Source organism: Capricornis sumatraensis, chromosome 1 (assembly GCF_032405125.1).
Source record: "Capricornis sumatraensis isolate serow.1 chromosome 1, serow.2, whole genome shotgun sequence".
Lineage (NCBI taxonomy): Eukaryota > Metazoa > Chordata > Mammalia > Artiodactyla > Bovidae > Capricornis > Capricornis sumatraensis.
The window spans coordinates 171812316-171830280 of record NC_091069.1 but is presented as its reverse complement, the minus strand read 5'-3'; the positions used below and the strand labels follow the sequence as shown (position 1 = coordinate 171830280).

Below are 17965 nucleotides of genomic sequence, written 5' to 3'. Positions count from 1 at the left end.
CCCTACTCTATCTCAACTCCCTCACCCAAATAATCTTGACTGTATTTGGTTAGGTCACTTCTTCTACAAACCACCTGTTAATTACAACTAATTTCTTTCAGATACAAACCCTAGGTAAAATTTGAAGATATCATGAATCAAACTCCTGAATACTGATATATAAGCAGTGGGATAACTTCCTTTTAGAAACTTTCATGAAATTAAATAAGAATCAAATTGAGTAAATGTAATAGAAGCATATTACTTTAAATTACCCCCTCTGAGGGACTGGATAACACCTTCCACTGCAGTCAAGAGTGACGAAGACGACCACTGTAACACCAACATCTGCAGAAAATCACAAAACCAAAACCCAGAGCTCCTTTAAGAAATCTGTTACAGTCAACAGCAAAAAAATCATGAGACTTTCTAGTCTATTTTAAAGAGCTCCAGATATAATCTACAATCTTCCTCTATAGTACACTCATCAATACTCAGGATGGTTAAGATTTTCTTATAACTAAGACCTCTCCTAATCAAGCCCTTTCAAAGTAAATAGTTAGGTTTAAAAAAATTATATATTTAGCACAAATGTGAATTCTTTAAATGACTTTTCATCCAAAATGATTGCTTCTCGATAGATAAGGGAGAAAGTCATAGGCCATCATGCTCTTTTTGTGAATAATCTTAATTGATATTGGTATTATTTCCCATTAAAAATCTTTAAAAATTCTTTACAATGTACAATATATAATATATATACAACTTAACATGTTCACAAACCTGTAATATTTTTTACAATAAAGCATTTCATATGTGAAAAATTTAGATTATATTTTTAGAAAGTTATTTTAAAGTCAGATCTATGAATGAAAACGTCACCTGTATTTCTGAATTCAGTCATAACAAAGGAACGATCTAACATAGCAGCAGTGATTCTTTCTATAGGTTTTTACAGATTTTTAATACAAGATTGATCTACTGAGTAATTAGTAAAACTATAGTCTATTTTCCAATTTACAAATAGCAACACAACTATACAAGTCAGCAATTTAAAGTTTCTCATGTTAATGTTAGACGTCGTATTTTCAGAAAACACGTTTTGTAAATTCTGTGTTGATCAGAAAAATCCTTAAAACTAAGTATTTAATGAAATGAAGCAATTTATAACTCTTGTTGACAATTCTCTTCCATCAATGACTGGCTAAGAAACTAAATATATATTGTTAACTTAAGCGGAAAGGGTGCTCGCTCTTATTTCATCTGGTTAACTTTAACTTATCTTTTAGGCCCCTGCTATTTAATTTCTTTCAGAGGCCTTCCCAAAACCAGATTAGCTGCCCTAGTTATGTCCTCCTGAGAGCACTTTGCATTTCTACTAACCAAGTATTTAAGTACTAATAATAAGCATTTATTATAACTGTCTGGCAGTGATTGGCACAAGAAAGTGCTCAAATATTTGTTGAATGAACAGGTCAAAAGTAAACTCAGTAAAGTCAGAATAGCCTCAAAGTGGTAGGGAAAGTAAACCCTTTAGATTAGGCTGCAGTTGTAAACAAGGGATGGGAGTGGAAGGAGAGGTGGAAGGGCCATGGGTGAAAGAATAGTCCATGGATGAGTAAATTCCCTTGTAAAGGAGAAATGCTTTGCAATAGCTCCTAAAAGTAGTATGACAAATCGGACATTAAGGCTAAGAATGACTATATGCTTACTTACACCAATATATTCCCTTTTATAATGATATAGCTTCCCTGGTGGCTCAGAGGTTAAAGCGTCTGCCTCCAATGCTGGAGACCCAGGTTTGATCCCTGGGTCAGGAAGATCCCCTGGAGAAGGAAATGGTAACCCACTCCAGTAATTTTGCCTGGAGAATCCCATGGACAGAGAAGCCTGGTAGGCTACAGTTCACGGGGTTGCAAAGAGTTGGACACGACTAAGCGACTTCACTTTACTATACTATACTATACTATACTATACTATACTATACTATACTATACTATAGAGCTTCCCAGGTGGCGCTGGTAGTAAAGAATTCACCTGTCAGTGCAGGAGATGTAAAAGATGAGAGTTTGATCTCTGGGTCAGGAAGATCCTCTGAAGTAGGGAATGGCAACCCACTCCAGTATGCTTGCCTGGGAAATCCCATGGACAGAGGAGCCAGACAGGCTACAGTCCATGAGGCCACAAAGAGTTGGACACAACTGAGCACACAATGATATATATAATCAGTTTAAAAACTATGTAAATCAATTTAAGATAAAGGATATACACTTTATTCTAAAAAGTTACTTAAAAGAAAGATTCATTAACTGGAAAAATCTCACCTGTCATGGGATCAAAGAGCTGATTAGCTTCTAAGTCTGTAAAAGTACTACTACAGACAGGACATTTGAAGGAAGCCCGGTTGGTGGAATCTCTCTCATCAGTTTCAATCCTCCTTCTCATGTGGTCCAATTTATATTTTACCACATTAACAAGAGTACGATAATTGATAAAGTAGTAGTTGTGGCGAGTGGTTTTCCCATCTGCAGCAGTCTCTACCCTCATTCTGCACTTGATGAACTTGTCTCCCTTTAAATTATTCAAGACTGATCGAAGTTGCTTCCGATCAAATTTGAGAAGCTCCAGCATGTCCTCCTCTTTCACACAGGGGTTTCGGATCAAGATGTCCAAGGCCAAAGCATGCTCAATGCCATAAAATCCCCGGATCACATACTTGGCTAGCCGCTTCAATGCTGCAGGAACCTCAGTGAGGACATCTGGATCTGCCATCTTTAGCAGCAAACTTCAACTTCAAATGTACTGTCAGAAAAAAAAAAAAAAAGAGAAAATTATCTAGAATATGGACAAAGCAGTCATTTTAAATCTAAAATAATCAACCCATTAAGTAGCTGATAACCAGTATTCTTGGAGTACCACAATAGTACTCAAAACGTTGTTTTTAAAAGACTTATAATGCCCAAGCATGTAACAGAGAACAAGATATTCCTTTAGAGTACACAAAAGATTACACATAAAAAGCTTGACATATTTCTTAAATGGTTATTTTCATGACCTACAGAGTGTTTAATTCCAAAAAGCAACATTATTTACAGCAATGATACAATGATATATTGTATCAAACCCACTTTATTTCAGAAAGAGAAACACAAAAAGGCTAAATAAAGTCTCATTCATTATTCTTAAAGCTACACATCTTTGGGAATGCTGGGGGGAAAAAAACCCTGAGAAACTTAGCAGTTAGCATACTCTTTTAAACGTCTTTATTTCTTGAGTAAAATTTTTCTACCAGGATAGATTGTAGGATGTTCTACACAGTCATGCTCTCATAATAAACTCATAAGAAACCAATAAAACACCTAAATAATGACCAGTTGGGGGGTTTGGCAAAATTACTGTTAAAAATCTGAAAGAAATGAACAACTACATACCACTTTACCAACCTTGAAAAGATAAATGACCAAATAAGCAAATGCTATACAGTTCTTAACAACAAAGACCAAGATATCCTTAAATACTGGATCCCCTGCAGGACAAGCAGACGCTAACTGTACCCAGAGTACGGTCTTCTAGAAGCCCAAACCGGCATAAACTAGACTTCCATGTGATTGTTAAAGAGCCTGGGATTTGAATTTGTGGCTGTGTGATTCTAAGCAAATTCCTTAACAACTTCAAGGCACACTTTACTCCCTGAGAAATAAGAATAATATCAACTGCCTCAATGAGGTTGTGGTGAATTAATGAGAATGTAATGTGCTTAGAGTGAAAAAAGTGAAGTCCGACTCTTTGCAACCCCATGGACTGTAGCCTACCACGCTCCTCCGTCCATGGGATTTTCCAGGCAAGATTACTGGAGTGGGTTGCCATTTCCTTCTCCAGCGGATCTTCCCAACCCAGGGATCAAACCTGGGTCTCCCGCATTGTAGGCAGATGCTTTACCATCTGAGCCACCAGGAAAGTCCAACGTGCTTAGAAAGCACTTGTTAATAAAGTGCTTGCATATCAATTTAATGTGTCCCTACACTACAAGAAAATTTCTAACAGACATCCTGTTGAACTGTTTCAATAGGGAATCATACTGTTATTAATACTAGTTTCTCCTGACCCTTTTATTTAAAATCAGTAGTTATTAACCTTATTAGATTTAATACCTTTTTATAAGAAATATATTTATATCCACAGTACTATAAAGGTATTTCTAAATAGCCAATAACATACACATACAGGGGAAGGGATATAATACCTGACCTGTAATAAAGGAAAAATAAAAGGAAATAGTTATAATAAAATATTTATTTTGGATTATAAATACTCAGGCATGAATAAATATGAGATAACAAAGTAGCACCTAGATTCAAACTTGTGGTCCTTGAGGCTTTCTGTCATTCCAAGGCTTAAGGATGCCAAGCAAGTGTCTGGGCCCACACCAAAGCAGTATCATAATATACTAAGAGACGTATTTTGTTCTCCTTTCCAATTTGGTCTATATGTTGTACTTGAACCTACTTTTGGGGGTTATGTTTTACATGCTCAACAACTGGCAGAACATAGTATGTGGTTTCAGAAACAGACCAAAGGATCGCAGACAAATATGAAGATAACCTATTTTTCTAGTATTATTTCCTACTGTTGTATTCCCCTCCCTGACCTTCTACCCCATATACTCCATTTCCAGGCCAACAACGCTCAACCCTGGCTGTAAAGCCAAATCACCCAGGGAGCATTTAAAAATACCCACTCTGGACCCATTCCCAGAGATTGTTTTAGCTGGTCTGGGAGGGCCAGATTAAGCATCATACTGATTTTTTTTAAAGCTCCTTAGGTGACAAATATACAGAATAAGTCCGTGACTACTGCTACCAACAAACTGGGTACCTGGCTATTACACACCGCCACCAAAGCACATCGCACATAGGAAGAACCCTGTACTACTTATCATTCAGTCTGTTACTTTTGCCTGAAACATCACAGGGTGCACTAAAGATTTGAAAAAGGGAGTGACATGAGGACTTCAATAGATTTAGGCTTTGAATCCCAGTTCCACCATTTCTTAGCCTATGACCCTGGAAAATTCTCAGCCTCCATTTCATCAGATTAACAGTGCCTTCCTCATAGCATTGATGTGTGAGATTAAATGAGACAATTCATATGGAAGTACTGATATTAAAAGCTATAGTCATCAGACTTATAGTACAGAAGAGAAGAAATTACCAGAGGACAGGATGAATGAAACTTATTAGAGAAACAAAATCAAAAGGCCCCAATAATATACTGGAAATCGAGTATTTTTAAAATTTTAAATAGCTATTTGGGGTTTTCCCCCCAGTTTTTTAATAGCGATAAAATATACATAACAAAAGTTACCAGTTAAGCATTTTTAAGTAATAGTTCAGTAATGTTAAATACATTCTTCATGTTATCCACCTATCATCACCAACCACTTCCAAACTCTTTTCATCCTGTAAAACTGAAACATTATACCTATTAAACAATAAAATACAGCTATTCATTTTAAGCCACTGTAACTGGAAGAAAAAAGTACTACTATGAGAAGTACATTACCACCTGAAGAGAAACAGATTTGGAAGAAATGAAGCAATCAGTGTTAGTTGCTTGTCTTTGAGGAAATACCACAGGATATTACTGTGAAGATACCCAGGAGGTAAGTGGACAAATGAAACTGGAGCTCAGCAAAGAATCACCTTGTTCAAAATCTCTACATTCTAAAATCCTCCTTTCTGACCATGTGTTCTCCCCTAACTGCCTCTGCTCCTGCTAAGTCGCCTCTACTCACCTAATTATGCTGAATCTCCTCAATCTCTGGATTTCATAATACTGAGGTCAGAGGTCTCAAACTGGCAACATCTACCACATCACTTGATTTAAAGAACGTTTTGAAAATTTTCTGAATTACTGGTCAACAATTAAAAATCATGAGATTTCACATTTCAATTTTCAGAGTCTTGAAAATTGGAAACATCTGAGGGGAAAATGTGACCATGTTCCCACATAGAAACAAAGAGCAGTTGACACTTCTAAACAGGGAAGGAGTTGGATTGGCCTCTGTTAACTTCTGAGTGTGTGACCTCTGGGGACCAGCCCACGCTTCTCTTTTTTTAGCCTCAGAGTTCATCAGTTACCTCTCAGCCTCACCTATGACCCTACCCAGCCCAGAGCCCCAAAGGTAAGTCGGTTCTGTTTTTGAACCATATGTATTACAGTCATACAAACACTGGGCACAGAGGTGGAGAAACAAAGATGAAATGAATGCACTCTTCGCACTTGGTCTATCCTCCTCAGTCTCATTTCCAGGCATTCTCCAATTCCACCAGCCATACATGCGTTCCCCACTTCCAGGCCTTTGCACATGCTGTTCTCTATGCCCCCACAGCTAAGCCCAAAGTCCCTTCTCCTAACAATCCTTCACATGTCGAATGACATTTCCTCAGAGACACCGTCTCAGGTTCCCCTTAGTAGATTAAATGAGCCCCCTTTCCCAAGTTCCCACAGTTCTCTCCCCTCATTTTTTCACAGTGAAGAGAATATAGTGAACATACTTTCTCCATATCTACCTCGGAGACCAGGGGCTTGATCTTGTCCACCACTGACTTTCCAGCATGTGCCACAGCTGGTCAAGTGCCCCACAAAACTTTCAACAGATCGGCTAAGCACCTGTTCTTCAAATATGCCTACCCAGCTTCCCCTCAATTCACTTCCTTTACTGCGGCTTCCAGAGTAGAAAAAGACAGGGTATTGTAAATCCTCTTCTTAAACTTCAAATGGTTTTAAGCAGGAGGCGACAGCATCAAATTCGTGTTTTTAAGGGCTTATGCTGACTGCAGCGTGTAAAAGAAAAAATGGAAGGAGTGGATGTGGGGAGTCCTGTCAGATTATTTCAGTTTACTTCTATTCCAGTTCCAGAAAAACTTGGATTTACACACCCAACTGGCTTTCTCGGTTGCCACATTTCACGGTACTCTCCATGCCTTCGTACACAAAGTGGCACAATACCGCGAAACCTCCGGCTCAGTTGGCCTCCACGCGCCCGGTAACGTTTTCCTCCTCCCCACTGTGACACCCCGACACCCTAAATTCCCTAGGACTCTATCAGCTGAGGACACACTCGGCGCAGTCAAGCCCGTCCTACCCGAGGTCGCACATGGGCCGCTCCGCGGTCAATGGTTCTTTGGAAGACCAAGAAGAGAATCGAATCAAGAGAGTAGCTAAGGGGGAGGAGGATAGCTAAGAAAGGAGCGAAAAAGAGAAGGCACCCTAAGAGGCGGCGCCTGGCCAGGAAACCGAGAAACAGGGAACAAGGTTTACCAAAGCGAATCCTCGAACACTCCCACTACAGCTTCCCTCAGCGCCTCAACTACCGGCTTATCCGAGCCACGCCACTTGCGCGTCAAAGAAAACGCTTTATTCCTGCGACCAGCTTTAGAAACCACCCGCTACTTTCAACTAGGAGGGCCAATCGGCACAGTGAGGCCTTCAATCAAGAGTCACGCTCCTATTGGCCAATAACATTGAAGGCGCTGCCTTTCAAACCCAGCTCTGATTGGCCTATAATCCCGGAATAGGCGTTAACCTCAGGAAGGCGATGACAAGATGGCGTCCCTGGATCGAGTGAAGGTACTGGTTTTGGGAGACTCAGGTGAGCGTCTTAACACAACACTGGGGCTCCCGACACTTGAGTTATCCGAAAATCCTCCCCTTTCACTCTTCCTCCATCCAGCCACCGACTAACTGATTTCGGCTCGTGGCTGAATTCCTTCTTAAGTCTTAAAACTACACTTCCCAGAGGACTTTGCTCAATTTAACGGAGCGGCAGCGTCGTCCGGGTGGGGGCCGCGGACCCGGGGCCTTTTCTCTGCTTTCGCAGGTTTCTACGTCGGTTTCCAGGGTGACAGCAGCCCAGTGATTCTTTGTTTTAAAAGATGCGCAGATACTGAGTGTTGAATTGAGCGCCGGGCTGAGACAAGCGCAGATGCCTTTGGGAGATTTTAATTAAAGAAATCAAACATTCAGTAGGAAGAATGACACTGTTCCAAGTATTATTGACACTGTTCCAAACTTTGCAGGTATTAACTCATTTAATCCCGAGATCAGGCCTGTTATACCATTTTACAAATGATAAAAGCGAGGTGGAGAGATGTATGATTTATGGTTTTTACTTTGTAAGTGACAGAACTGGTTTGAGCTGCAAGTCCACGTAGCTAAAACACCAACCGATACTATTTCATAAAATAACAGGTGGTAGTCTTGTTTTACTTTCAGCTGCACTTCTCTTTTTTTTTGTTCTCTTTAATCTTAACTGAAAACCTATTATGTGCTAGTTCTACTTCTAGTTCAGTCGCTCAGTCGTGTCCGACTCTTTGCGACCCCATGAATCGCAGCACGCCAGGCCTCCCTGTCCATCACCAACGCCCGGAGTTCACTCAAACTCATGTCCATCGAGTCGGTGATGCCATCCAGCCATCTCATCCTCTGCCGTCCCCTTTTCCTTTTGGCCCCAATCCCTCCCAGCATCAGAGTCTTTTCCAGTGAGTCAACTCTTCACATGAGGTGGCCAAAGTACTGGAGTTTCAGCTTTAGCATCATTCCTTCCAAAGAACACCCAGTACTGATCTTTAGAATGGACTGGTTGGATCTAGGCTGTAAGAAATAGAAAATTTAAGATAGAGGCCATATTGTGAAGCAGCTAGAACAATGCTGAGCCCAGCTTAATCCTAGTGTTAAAATTCTTACCTTGGGCACTTGAGAACTGGAATTGAAGTCTGTGTTTCTCTCTCCCCTTCACTATCTTTCTGTTTCTCCTAGCCTCCATTCCTAATCTTCGAAAAAACTTGGAATAGATGACAACCTTGCTTTTCAGGTGGTGGTGGAGGTGGTGGTGGTGGTGGTTTAGTCGATAAGTCGTGTCCGACCCTTACTACCCCCATGGACTGTATGTGGCCCACCAGGCTTCTCTGTCCGTGGGATTTCCCAGGCAAACATACTGGAATGGTTTGCCATTCCCTACCCCAGGGGATCTTCCCGACCCAGGGATCAAACCCACATCTCTTGCATCTCCTGCATTGCAGACAGATTCTTTACCTCTGAGCCACCAGGGCAGCCTGGTGCATATCATAGATGTACTTTTCTAAGTTGACCTTTGGATATTTGCTATGAGCAAAAACATTGTGTCAGATGCTTGGAGGTGGAGAGGACATACTCCAAAGAGCTTGAAAATGAGCCTTACCAAATGGAGTAAAATTGCCATGGGGAGGAGTTTGAGTACCTTTTCAGATTACCTGAAGATTATTTTGTATTACAAAATATTTTGCAGAGAGAATTATTTAATATTCCCTTCAGAAAGTTGCATAATGAAACCCTGTGAACATAATCCAGTTTATGTCAACTTTAGTTTTTTAGCTTGACACGTAAAAGTGGGTGCTCTCTCTCATTTTTTAATTCCCTTGCTACTGCATGTAGCAACCCCTTCATGCTGACATCTTGTGCAAACTGTCCATTCCCCTACCCCAATTTTTAAACACCTATTACACAAAGCAGTGAGTTAAGTGGTAGGGATATATCTGTGGAATCAAGGCATTATGCAGCAGGGTTGAATTGGCTGCTCTATTAAATGTGGAAATGTGATCAGGCAATTATCAATAGAAAGCTTTTTAAAATTATTCTTATAGTTTAGTTGTAAAACAGAAGACATAGCCATACCCACCAGAAAAGTGATTGATCCTGTCACACATTCACTGAAGTTAGGCTTTATTTGCAAAGTCAGTTCTTGTCTTTTTATAGTTCCGTTTTAAGTGATATGCTATCTGACAGATTAGTATATACTTTTTACACTTCATCTGCCTTTGTATTTAAACTTCAAAGTTTATTTTTGAATAAAGGCTTATTTTTCCTGTGAAATTTTGAGGGTTTCACAAATATATAAAGGAATGACTGGATTTAGAAATCTGTTTGTATCCTGTAGAGTTACTTGATAATTGAGTAAGGAATCCTGAAAATCTAACATGCACATACTCTTTTCTCTTTGTTCCTTTGGTATAAGGAATGATCTTAACACATTACCAACTCTGTTTGGCCCTGGCATTTATTTGATTATACTGAACTTTTTTACCCAGCAAATCAAGTGCATTCTTTTGATCTAAGTTAGTTCTATTGATGAAAACATAGAATTAGAACCTCCTTAGATTCTTAAAGTTAGCCACTATTCTTGGCTCTTAAGTTGTTCTTACTGTGTAAAGTGCATCCCGTGTTAGCTAACTCTTGTCACCGAAAATACCCAAAAGTTAATTCATGGAGAGCTACACAATATTATTGCATAGAAATGTCTACTCTGACAGAGTTAAACTTAACTTGAAATTCAAGCCTTGTATCAAGCTGATAACTAAATGCCTAGCTATGTGCCTCCAACATAAACAAGCCTACTTGCAAACACAAAAATCAACAATATGCCCTAAAGGCATATGCAAACGCAATGCGATGAATAAAAGACAAAGCTCAGTTTGAGTATTCAAAAGTCTTCCTTGCTTCTATATAAAAATAATAAATGAAAGGGAAATCTGAGAATATGTTTGGTTCAATTACATGAGCATCTACTATATGAAGAGGTCACTAAAACCCAGTAGATAAATGGGTAGAGCATGTCAATAGATAATTAATAAGAGAGGAAAAGCAACTGGCTTGCAAAGATGATCATAATGTGTATCTTTACCAGAAGGTAAACAAACGCAGACTAAAACAAAAATGTCACTTTTTTCCTCTTATAGACTAACAAAGATGAAAAAGCAACTGCACACTGTTGAGGTGCAGTAAGACCTGCAGGCTTGTGTATATGGCTGGTGGCAGAGTAACCAGATACAAGTTGTCAGTGTATATCAAGAACTTTAAATGTTGGTTTCCTTTTACATGTTAATTTCATTTCTTGGAAGGTATACTAACAAAATACTTTTAATTTTAAACAAAAGTCTAAACAAACCTTTTCTTAGTATAGTGAAAAGTTCAAAGCACCCTAATATCTAATAATGAGAAAATGGTTAAATAAATCATTATGTCTACTCTCTGAACTTGGAGACATTAAAAATGTTTCTGAAGATTCTGTAAGAACATGGAAATTTTTAGCCAATAAAGAAGTACTAATCGAGACCCTATTCTTTGTACTAGAAATAAAAAATAAGTAAAACCAGTCCCAGGCCTCAAAGAACTTAAAATTAAGCAGCAAGAATAAAATTTAAACAAGCAAATATAATAGTGCATTTTAAGTGCTCTATGGGAGCATGAAAAGTGGAGTTGCAGAGGATGATGAATGATGTGCTTAGTTCTGCCTGTATGGAATATGAAAAGACTTTTTATATAGAATGATGCTGAGTCTTGAAAGATTAATTCATCAGGCCAGTGGGAGAGGGGAACTAGAAGGAGAGGCTGGGTAGAATATTTCAGACAAAACCAGCTGTGTAAGCAAAGGCTTATGTTTCTTTTTTTTTTTTAAGTACCTGCATTGCGTCACTCAGTCCAACTCTTTGCGAGCCCATGGACTGTAGCCCGCCAGGCTCCTCTGTCTGTGGGATTCTCCAGGCAAGAATACTGGAGTAGGTATCCATTCCCTTCTCCCAGGGATCTTCCCTACCCAGGGATCTGTCCTGGGTCTCCTGCATTGCAGGCGGGTGCTTTACCGTCTAAGCTACCAGGGCACTTCCCAGGTGGCGCTAGTGGTAAAAGAATCTGCCTGACGGTGCAGGAGATGCAGGAGACTTGGGTTCCATCCCTGGGTTGGGAAGATCCCCTGGAGAAGGGAATGGCAACCCACTCCAGTATTCTTGCCTGGAAAATCCTATGGACGGAGAAGCCTGGCGGGCTACAGTCCATGGGCTCGCAAAGAGTCGGACACGACTGAGGGATTGAGCACACACGCACATGTATATGTTCACAATAACAACCTGCTTATAGAAAAACTCTGCTTATGATATTAAATCTGCATGCTGACAGAAGTGCTCTTCAGGTGATTTTTTTCTTCTTTTTTCTATACTTTCTACATAGTCTGAAAATAAAACTTATAAAAAGTGATAGGTCCATACGCAATAAAGCACACAAAGAGATATTTTATCTTTTATAACAACTAGTGACACACGAGGCCTCACCAGATGTGCTTGTTATAATAGCATCCTGAAATGTGTTAGTTGAATGAGTAACCCTGCACACAGACGTACATGGGATAGTTCATTTCCTTTCCTCGTCCTACAGATCTCTAAATACTAGCCCTAACATTAGTAACTATATTATCCTAAACCCAGGAAATCTATAATAAAAGAAAATACTGTCCTTTGAATGGGAGAAGATATTTGCAAATGACATATCCCATAAGGTGAGATCCAAAATATGTAAAGAACTTATACAACTCAATATAAAAAAAAATCCAATTTTAAAAAATATGCAGAGTATCTTAAAAGACATTTTTCCAAAGAAAACATACACATGAAAATATGCTCAGCATCTCTCATCATCAGGAAAATGCAAATCAAAACCACAAAATATTGTCTCACACCTGCCAGAATGACTGTCATCAAAAAGGCAACAAATGACAAGTGTTGTCCAGGATGTGGATAGAAGAGAACCTCGTGTACTCATGGTGTACTTGTAAATTGATGTAGCCACTGTGGAAAACTATGGAAGCTCCTCATGAAATTAAAAATAGTTGCCATATGATCCAGCAACTACTTCTGGGTATTTACCTGAAGAAAACAAAAACACTAATTTGAAAAGAGGTATCCACCCCTATGTTCATTGCAGCGTTATTGACAGTAGCCAAGATCTTGCCATTTATGACAACATGAATGGATCTAGAAGGTATACTCAGTGAAATAAGTCAAACAAAGAAAGACAAACTGTATGATCTCACTTATATGTATAATAGAATCTAAAAGACAAAACAAAATGAAAACAGGCTCAAATACTGAGAACAAACTGGTGTTTGCTAGAAAGGAGCTGTGGGGAAAGGGGTGAAATAGGTACAGGGAATTGAGTTATAAACTTCTGGTTATAAATAAGTCACAGGGATGTATTCTACAGCATAGGAAATATCACAAATTGTACTGTAATAGCTTTGTATAGGGACAGATGGTTACCAGACTTACTGTGGTGATCATTTTATAATGTATTTAAATGTTGTGTACCTGCAACCAGCATAATATTTTACATCAACTATACTTCAATAAAAAGAAAACTGCTGCCTGTAAAGAAAAAGGGCCATAATGTAGATGGAGAAAGTTGTTCTTCTTTTCCAAAAGATAAGTCTAAGCCAAGTGGTTGACTGCTTTCCAAAGATCACTGTATGGGAGAACTGAAGTATCTAAATATGAATTTGTGAAATGGTGAATCCCTGTCACTGACAGTGTTCAAGCCCAATCCAAAAGAGCAACTAACAGGATCTGTGAAAGGGACCTCTGCATTGGTGGTCAGTATAGAGGAGATTACCTCTAAAGTGTAAGAGTCTACAATTCTAAAATAAGCTGGATAGATGAAATCATTCAAAAGGAAAAGGATTAGTTAATTTGAAATTGCCCTGGATGAATAGTTCTCAAAGTGAGTTCCCTGAATCAGTAGCTTCAACATTACCTGGGAATTTGTTAGAAGTGCAAATCTTTGGCTTCCATGACACACCTGCTGAATTGCAAACTCTGAGGACAGGACCCAGCATTCTATGTTGTTTAGCAAGTCCTTCAGAGGATCCTGATACTAAATTTGAGAGAACCAGTGTTGTTAACCATCTTCTCTATCAGCGAAGCTTATTAAATCATCGGTATGGTATGAACACCCTTTAAACAACTGTGCTTTGCATAACGTTATTACTGCTTATTCTCAGTCTTCTCAGCATGTCTTTTATATGACTAGAGTGCTTGTATCTTTTACAGGTGTTGGGAAATCTTCCTTAGTTCATCTCCTGTGCCAGAATCAAGTGCTGGGAAATCCATCGTGGACTGTGGGCTGCTCAGTAGATGTCAGAGTATGTGTTTCTTATATTTTAGTTTTTCAGTGTCATATTAAAGATAACTTCTTCAAACTTGTGGTCAGATTACAGCCCTGTAGTCAAGACTAAATAATAAGAATAACTAGCCTTTATTAAATACCTACTGTGTGCTGGATACTATGCCCAATGTTTTACATTTCTTTGCTTATTTCGTCATTTTTAAACTGTGAAATAGAGCTACCAAAATCAAGGCACAGAGAAGTAAAGTAACTTGATGAAATTCATTCAGTTCATAAGAAGCAGAGTCAAGATTTGATTCTCATTAGCCTGATTCCAGAGACTTCACTTTTAATTACTGTGCTATATATCTAGAGCTCACTTAATGTGCTCCATAAATAATTCTGCCTAAGCCTTTACCACTAAGATAGCCAACTTTGGCTAGAAATACAGTGTAAAGACAAAAGCTTCTGGAGTCTTATGTCTAGGTCATCTGTTCCACCTCACATTTAGGAAACACAAGTGCTGTTTCCACTGAATTAACTGCCTTCCAGATATTTTGGTCTTGCTAATTCCAGCTAGTCCTGTCCAAGCCCCTCTTACGCTGGCATACCTTTCTCCATTGAGTTAAGAAATAAATGAGGAGGGAATAGTAGTTAGCTCGATTGACAGCTATTATATTTTCCTTCAGTTCATTGCACCTGTTGTTCCATGGTCTGTGATGTATGTTGCTGAAGATTAGAAATCTTTCAGCCTAAGTATTCCTTTTAAAGATAATTTCTTCTCTCTAGTTGCTTTAGAAAAAAAAATTTTTTTTTAATCTTTGATGTTCTGTAGTTTTGCTGACCTATATATGGGGGTAGGTTAGTTTTTAGTCATCTTGATCAAAAGTTGTACACCTCATGTCTCTCTTCATTTTTCAAAATTTTTAGCTGTTATCTGTTTGCCTCGCCTTGTTCCCTCTAACTTCTCCTTTTGAACTTCTGCTGGATGTTTGTCCTCACATATTTTAATTGCACTTTCGTGTTTTCTATTGTTTATTTCTCTGTGGTGCATTCTGGATAATGTATTCATATTCACTTTCTGATTAACTAAGAATCTCTTCAACTATGTCTAATCCATTTTTTAGTAAATCCACTCAATTTTTTTAATTTCAGTAACTGTAATTTTTAATTTCAAGTTGTTCCTTTGGTTCTTTTTCAAATGTCAAAATTTTTCAAAATATTCTGATCTTTCATTATGTTTCTTATTTTAATCATTTTCAACATAATATTTCATGGTTTCTTTGGAGCATTCTATTCTTTTTTCTGGGTGGATGGCAGATCTGCTTGCTATATATGCTGACTCAGCCTCGTGGAAATGTACCTCCTGTATGGTTTGTAACTCTTTGAAGATGACCACATCTTCAAACAGAATTTTTTTTCCTGCTTCCCTTTTGAAGTCTTATGTTTTATGTTTTGAGAGTACAATGCCTTTTTGTTCCTGTTCTGTAGAGCTCCAGAGATTTCAGTGGTCCCTGTAATTTCTTGGGTTGGAATGTCCATGCCATCTTAATAATATAAAGTCCCCCAGTATCCAGTTATGGTGTTTATTTTTTGTAGATCTTTCATCTGCTCTCTACAGGATCCCTGACAGAAAGTTTTTCCCGCTTTCCTGATGCAGTGAACTGTTCTTCCTACTCTTTTTCACTGACTGGGCTGCTCATGAAGGGTCCACATTTTAAGAAGCGAATCTGTCCTTTGTCACTCATCCACATATACTCTCGCTTTGAAAGCTGGAAAATGGATCCCTGTTCTTGTCTGGGCACTCTAACTCTGGGGACCAACCCTTGAAACTATATCTGAATCTGGTCAGCTCCCACTTTACATTCTGAAGTTTTTTTCTTCATTTCTAGCATCTGGGAAATTTCCTTTTTTCTCTCTCTCTCACTCATTCTCTCTTGAGCTTCTCTTTTTTATTTAAAAAATATATATATATTTTGTGTGGCCTTTCTATGAGTTAAAGTCAAAAGGGACTTGTCTGTGTCGTTTCAGCCTACCATGTTCCCAGATTCTTAGCTATGGAAAGAAAAAGAAATTCTAGATGATGAGTTCAGTGGCAACTTTAAGTTTGGTACACCCAGTAGTAAGTTCTGGGCATGATTTCCCTCTGGATTTTTCTAGCTCCTTTTCCTTGAGAAAGCATGACATACTGAAAAGAAACTTAAATTTGAACTCCCACTTCCTTGGTCAGTCCCCATATTGCCTTTGCTTCTTAAAGAGAGACACACTAATCAGTTTACTTCTCTGAGCCTTGTGTGTCATTTCCAAACTAAAGGTTAATAATACCTGCTTTATCTAGCCTACAGGTTTGTAGGGAAGATCAGAGAAGCTTAAAACATGTGAAGTTACGGTCTAGTGCTTTACAATTTGAAGTTGAAATTGAACTTAAAATTCAATTTTCTTCCCTGCTTCCACTTGGCCCTCTTATCCATCTAGAGCCCAGTCTGCTCATGTAATTTATGTTTTGTCTTATTTGGGGTTTTTTCCCCTTTTCTTATTGAATCGGCTAAATTTCCATCCAGTACACGGTTAGGTAGAAGCAGGGCTAACAGGCATCTTTGTCTCATTCCCAGTCTCAGGAAATTTTTAATGTAATACCATTAAATATGGTATTTGCTATAGGACTTTTTGTAGATATACTTTATCAGATTAAAGTTACCTTCTCTTTCTATTTTGATGAGAGTTTGTATCACAAAACTGGTGTTGGATTTTATCAGGTGCTTTTGCATGGTAATCATAATTTCCCTTCTTTATTTTGTAACTTATGGTAAGTTAGGTTGATTGATCTTTAAATGTGAAATGAACTTTGCATTCTTGGAGTAAATCCAACTTGGTCTTGATGCATTCTTTTCATAATATTACTGGGTTCAGTTTGCTAATACTCTTTCAAATGTAGTATGTTTAGTGTGTTAGTCACTCAGTTGTATCTAACTTTTGGCGACTCCATGGGCTGTAATCCGCCAGGCTCCTCTGTCTCTGGGATTTCCCAGGCAGGAATACTGGAGTGGACTGCCATTTCCTTCCCCTGGGGTTCTTCCCGACCCAGGGATCAAACCTGGATCTCCTGCGTTGCAGGCCGATTCTTTACTGTCTGAGCCACCAGGGAAGCCCTCTTTTTTTTTTTTCCCCTAATATTTACATCTAAGCTCATGAGAAACATTGGCCTATCACCGTTCTTTCTTATAGTCTCCTTCTGGGATTTTAGTATCAGGATTATGCTAGTCTTGTAAAATGAGTTGGCAAGTTTTATTTCTGTGTCTGTTCTCTGGAAGACTTTACGTAAGTTTGGTTTTGTTTCTTCCCTAGGTATTTGGAAGAATTCACAATTAAAAACCGCCAGGCCTAAAGTTTTCTTTGTGGGAAGTTTTTAAATAACATTAAAGAAAATATGAAAATGACTATATTTCTTCCAAATCAATTTTGGTAACATGTTTTTTAAATAATTTATCTATTTTGTGTAAATTGTCAAAAAAAATTATTTTTATATCCTCTGTCATCTGTCATTATCTGTAGGATCTGTAATAATATTTCTTTTTTTTATTTCTGATAGGGGTAATTTGTGGCTTTTCTCTTATTTTCTTGGTCAGTCTTTCCAGAGTCTATCAAGGACCACTTTTTGGCTTTGTTGATTTTATCTACTACATGTTTATTTTCTATTTTATTAATTTCTGCTCTTTTCTCTATGATGTCCATACTTTCTTTGGGTTTAATTAGCTGTGTTTTTTTCTAACTTCTTGCACTAGGTAGTTGTTTTGTTGGGTTTGTTTCAGGCTTCCTTTTATAGCTCTAAGGCTCTAAATTTCTTTCTGTCTAGGCACAGCTTTAGTTGCCTCTCTGAACTTTTGTTCATTATCATTCAGTTTAGAATACTGTCTAAATTCCATTATGATTTCTTCTTTGACTCATAGGTTGTTTAGAAATGTACCACTTAATTTCCCAACTTTGAGAATTTTTTTACCTTTGAAGTATTGATTTCTAA

The 17965-nt window shown here is 38.3% G+C and overlaps 2 protein-coding genes across 4 annotated transcripts in view; one reads left to right on the top strand and one right to left on the bottom strand.

Moving 5' to 3' along the window:
- GTF2E1 (general transcription factor IIE subunit 1) overlaps nucleotides 1-7418 on the bottom strand; it is a 34319-nt gene extending 26901 nt beyond the window's left edge. Inside the window, exons 1-2 of one of the 2 annotated variants that reach the window (XM_068978440.1) lie at nucleotides 7303-7418; nucleotides 2304-2781 (exon numbers count right to left, since the gene is read on the bottom strand). In XM_068978440.1, coding sequence (XP_068834541.1) covers nucleotides 2304-2751 — 448 coding nt within the window. In that variant the 5' untranslated portion in view covers nucleotides 2752-2781; nucleotides 7303-7418. Of the gene's footprint in view, nucleotides 1-2303; nucleotides 2782-7126; nucleotides 7233-7302 lie in introns of those variants that run through there. The other variant, XM_068978432.1, reaches the window with a different exon arrangement.
- A 169-nt stretch (nucleotides 7419-7587) lies between these two features.
- Nucleotides 7588-17965, top strand: part of RABL3 (RAB, member of RAS oncogene family like 3) — a 37122-nt gene continuing 26744 nt past the window's right edge. For both annotated transcript variants that reach the window (XM_068975070.1, XM_068975061.1), the window contains exons 1-2: nucleotides 7588-7633; nucleotides 13893-13984. In XM_068975070.1, the coding sequence (XP_068831171.1) occupies nucleotides 7588-7633; nucleotides 13893-13984 (138 nt within the window). The remainder of the gene's footprint in view (nucleotides 7634-13892; nucleotides 13985-17965) is intronic.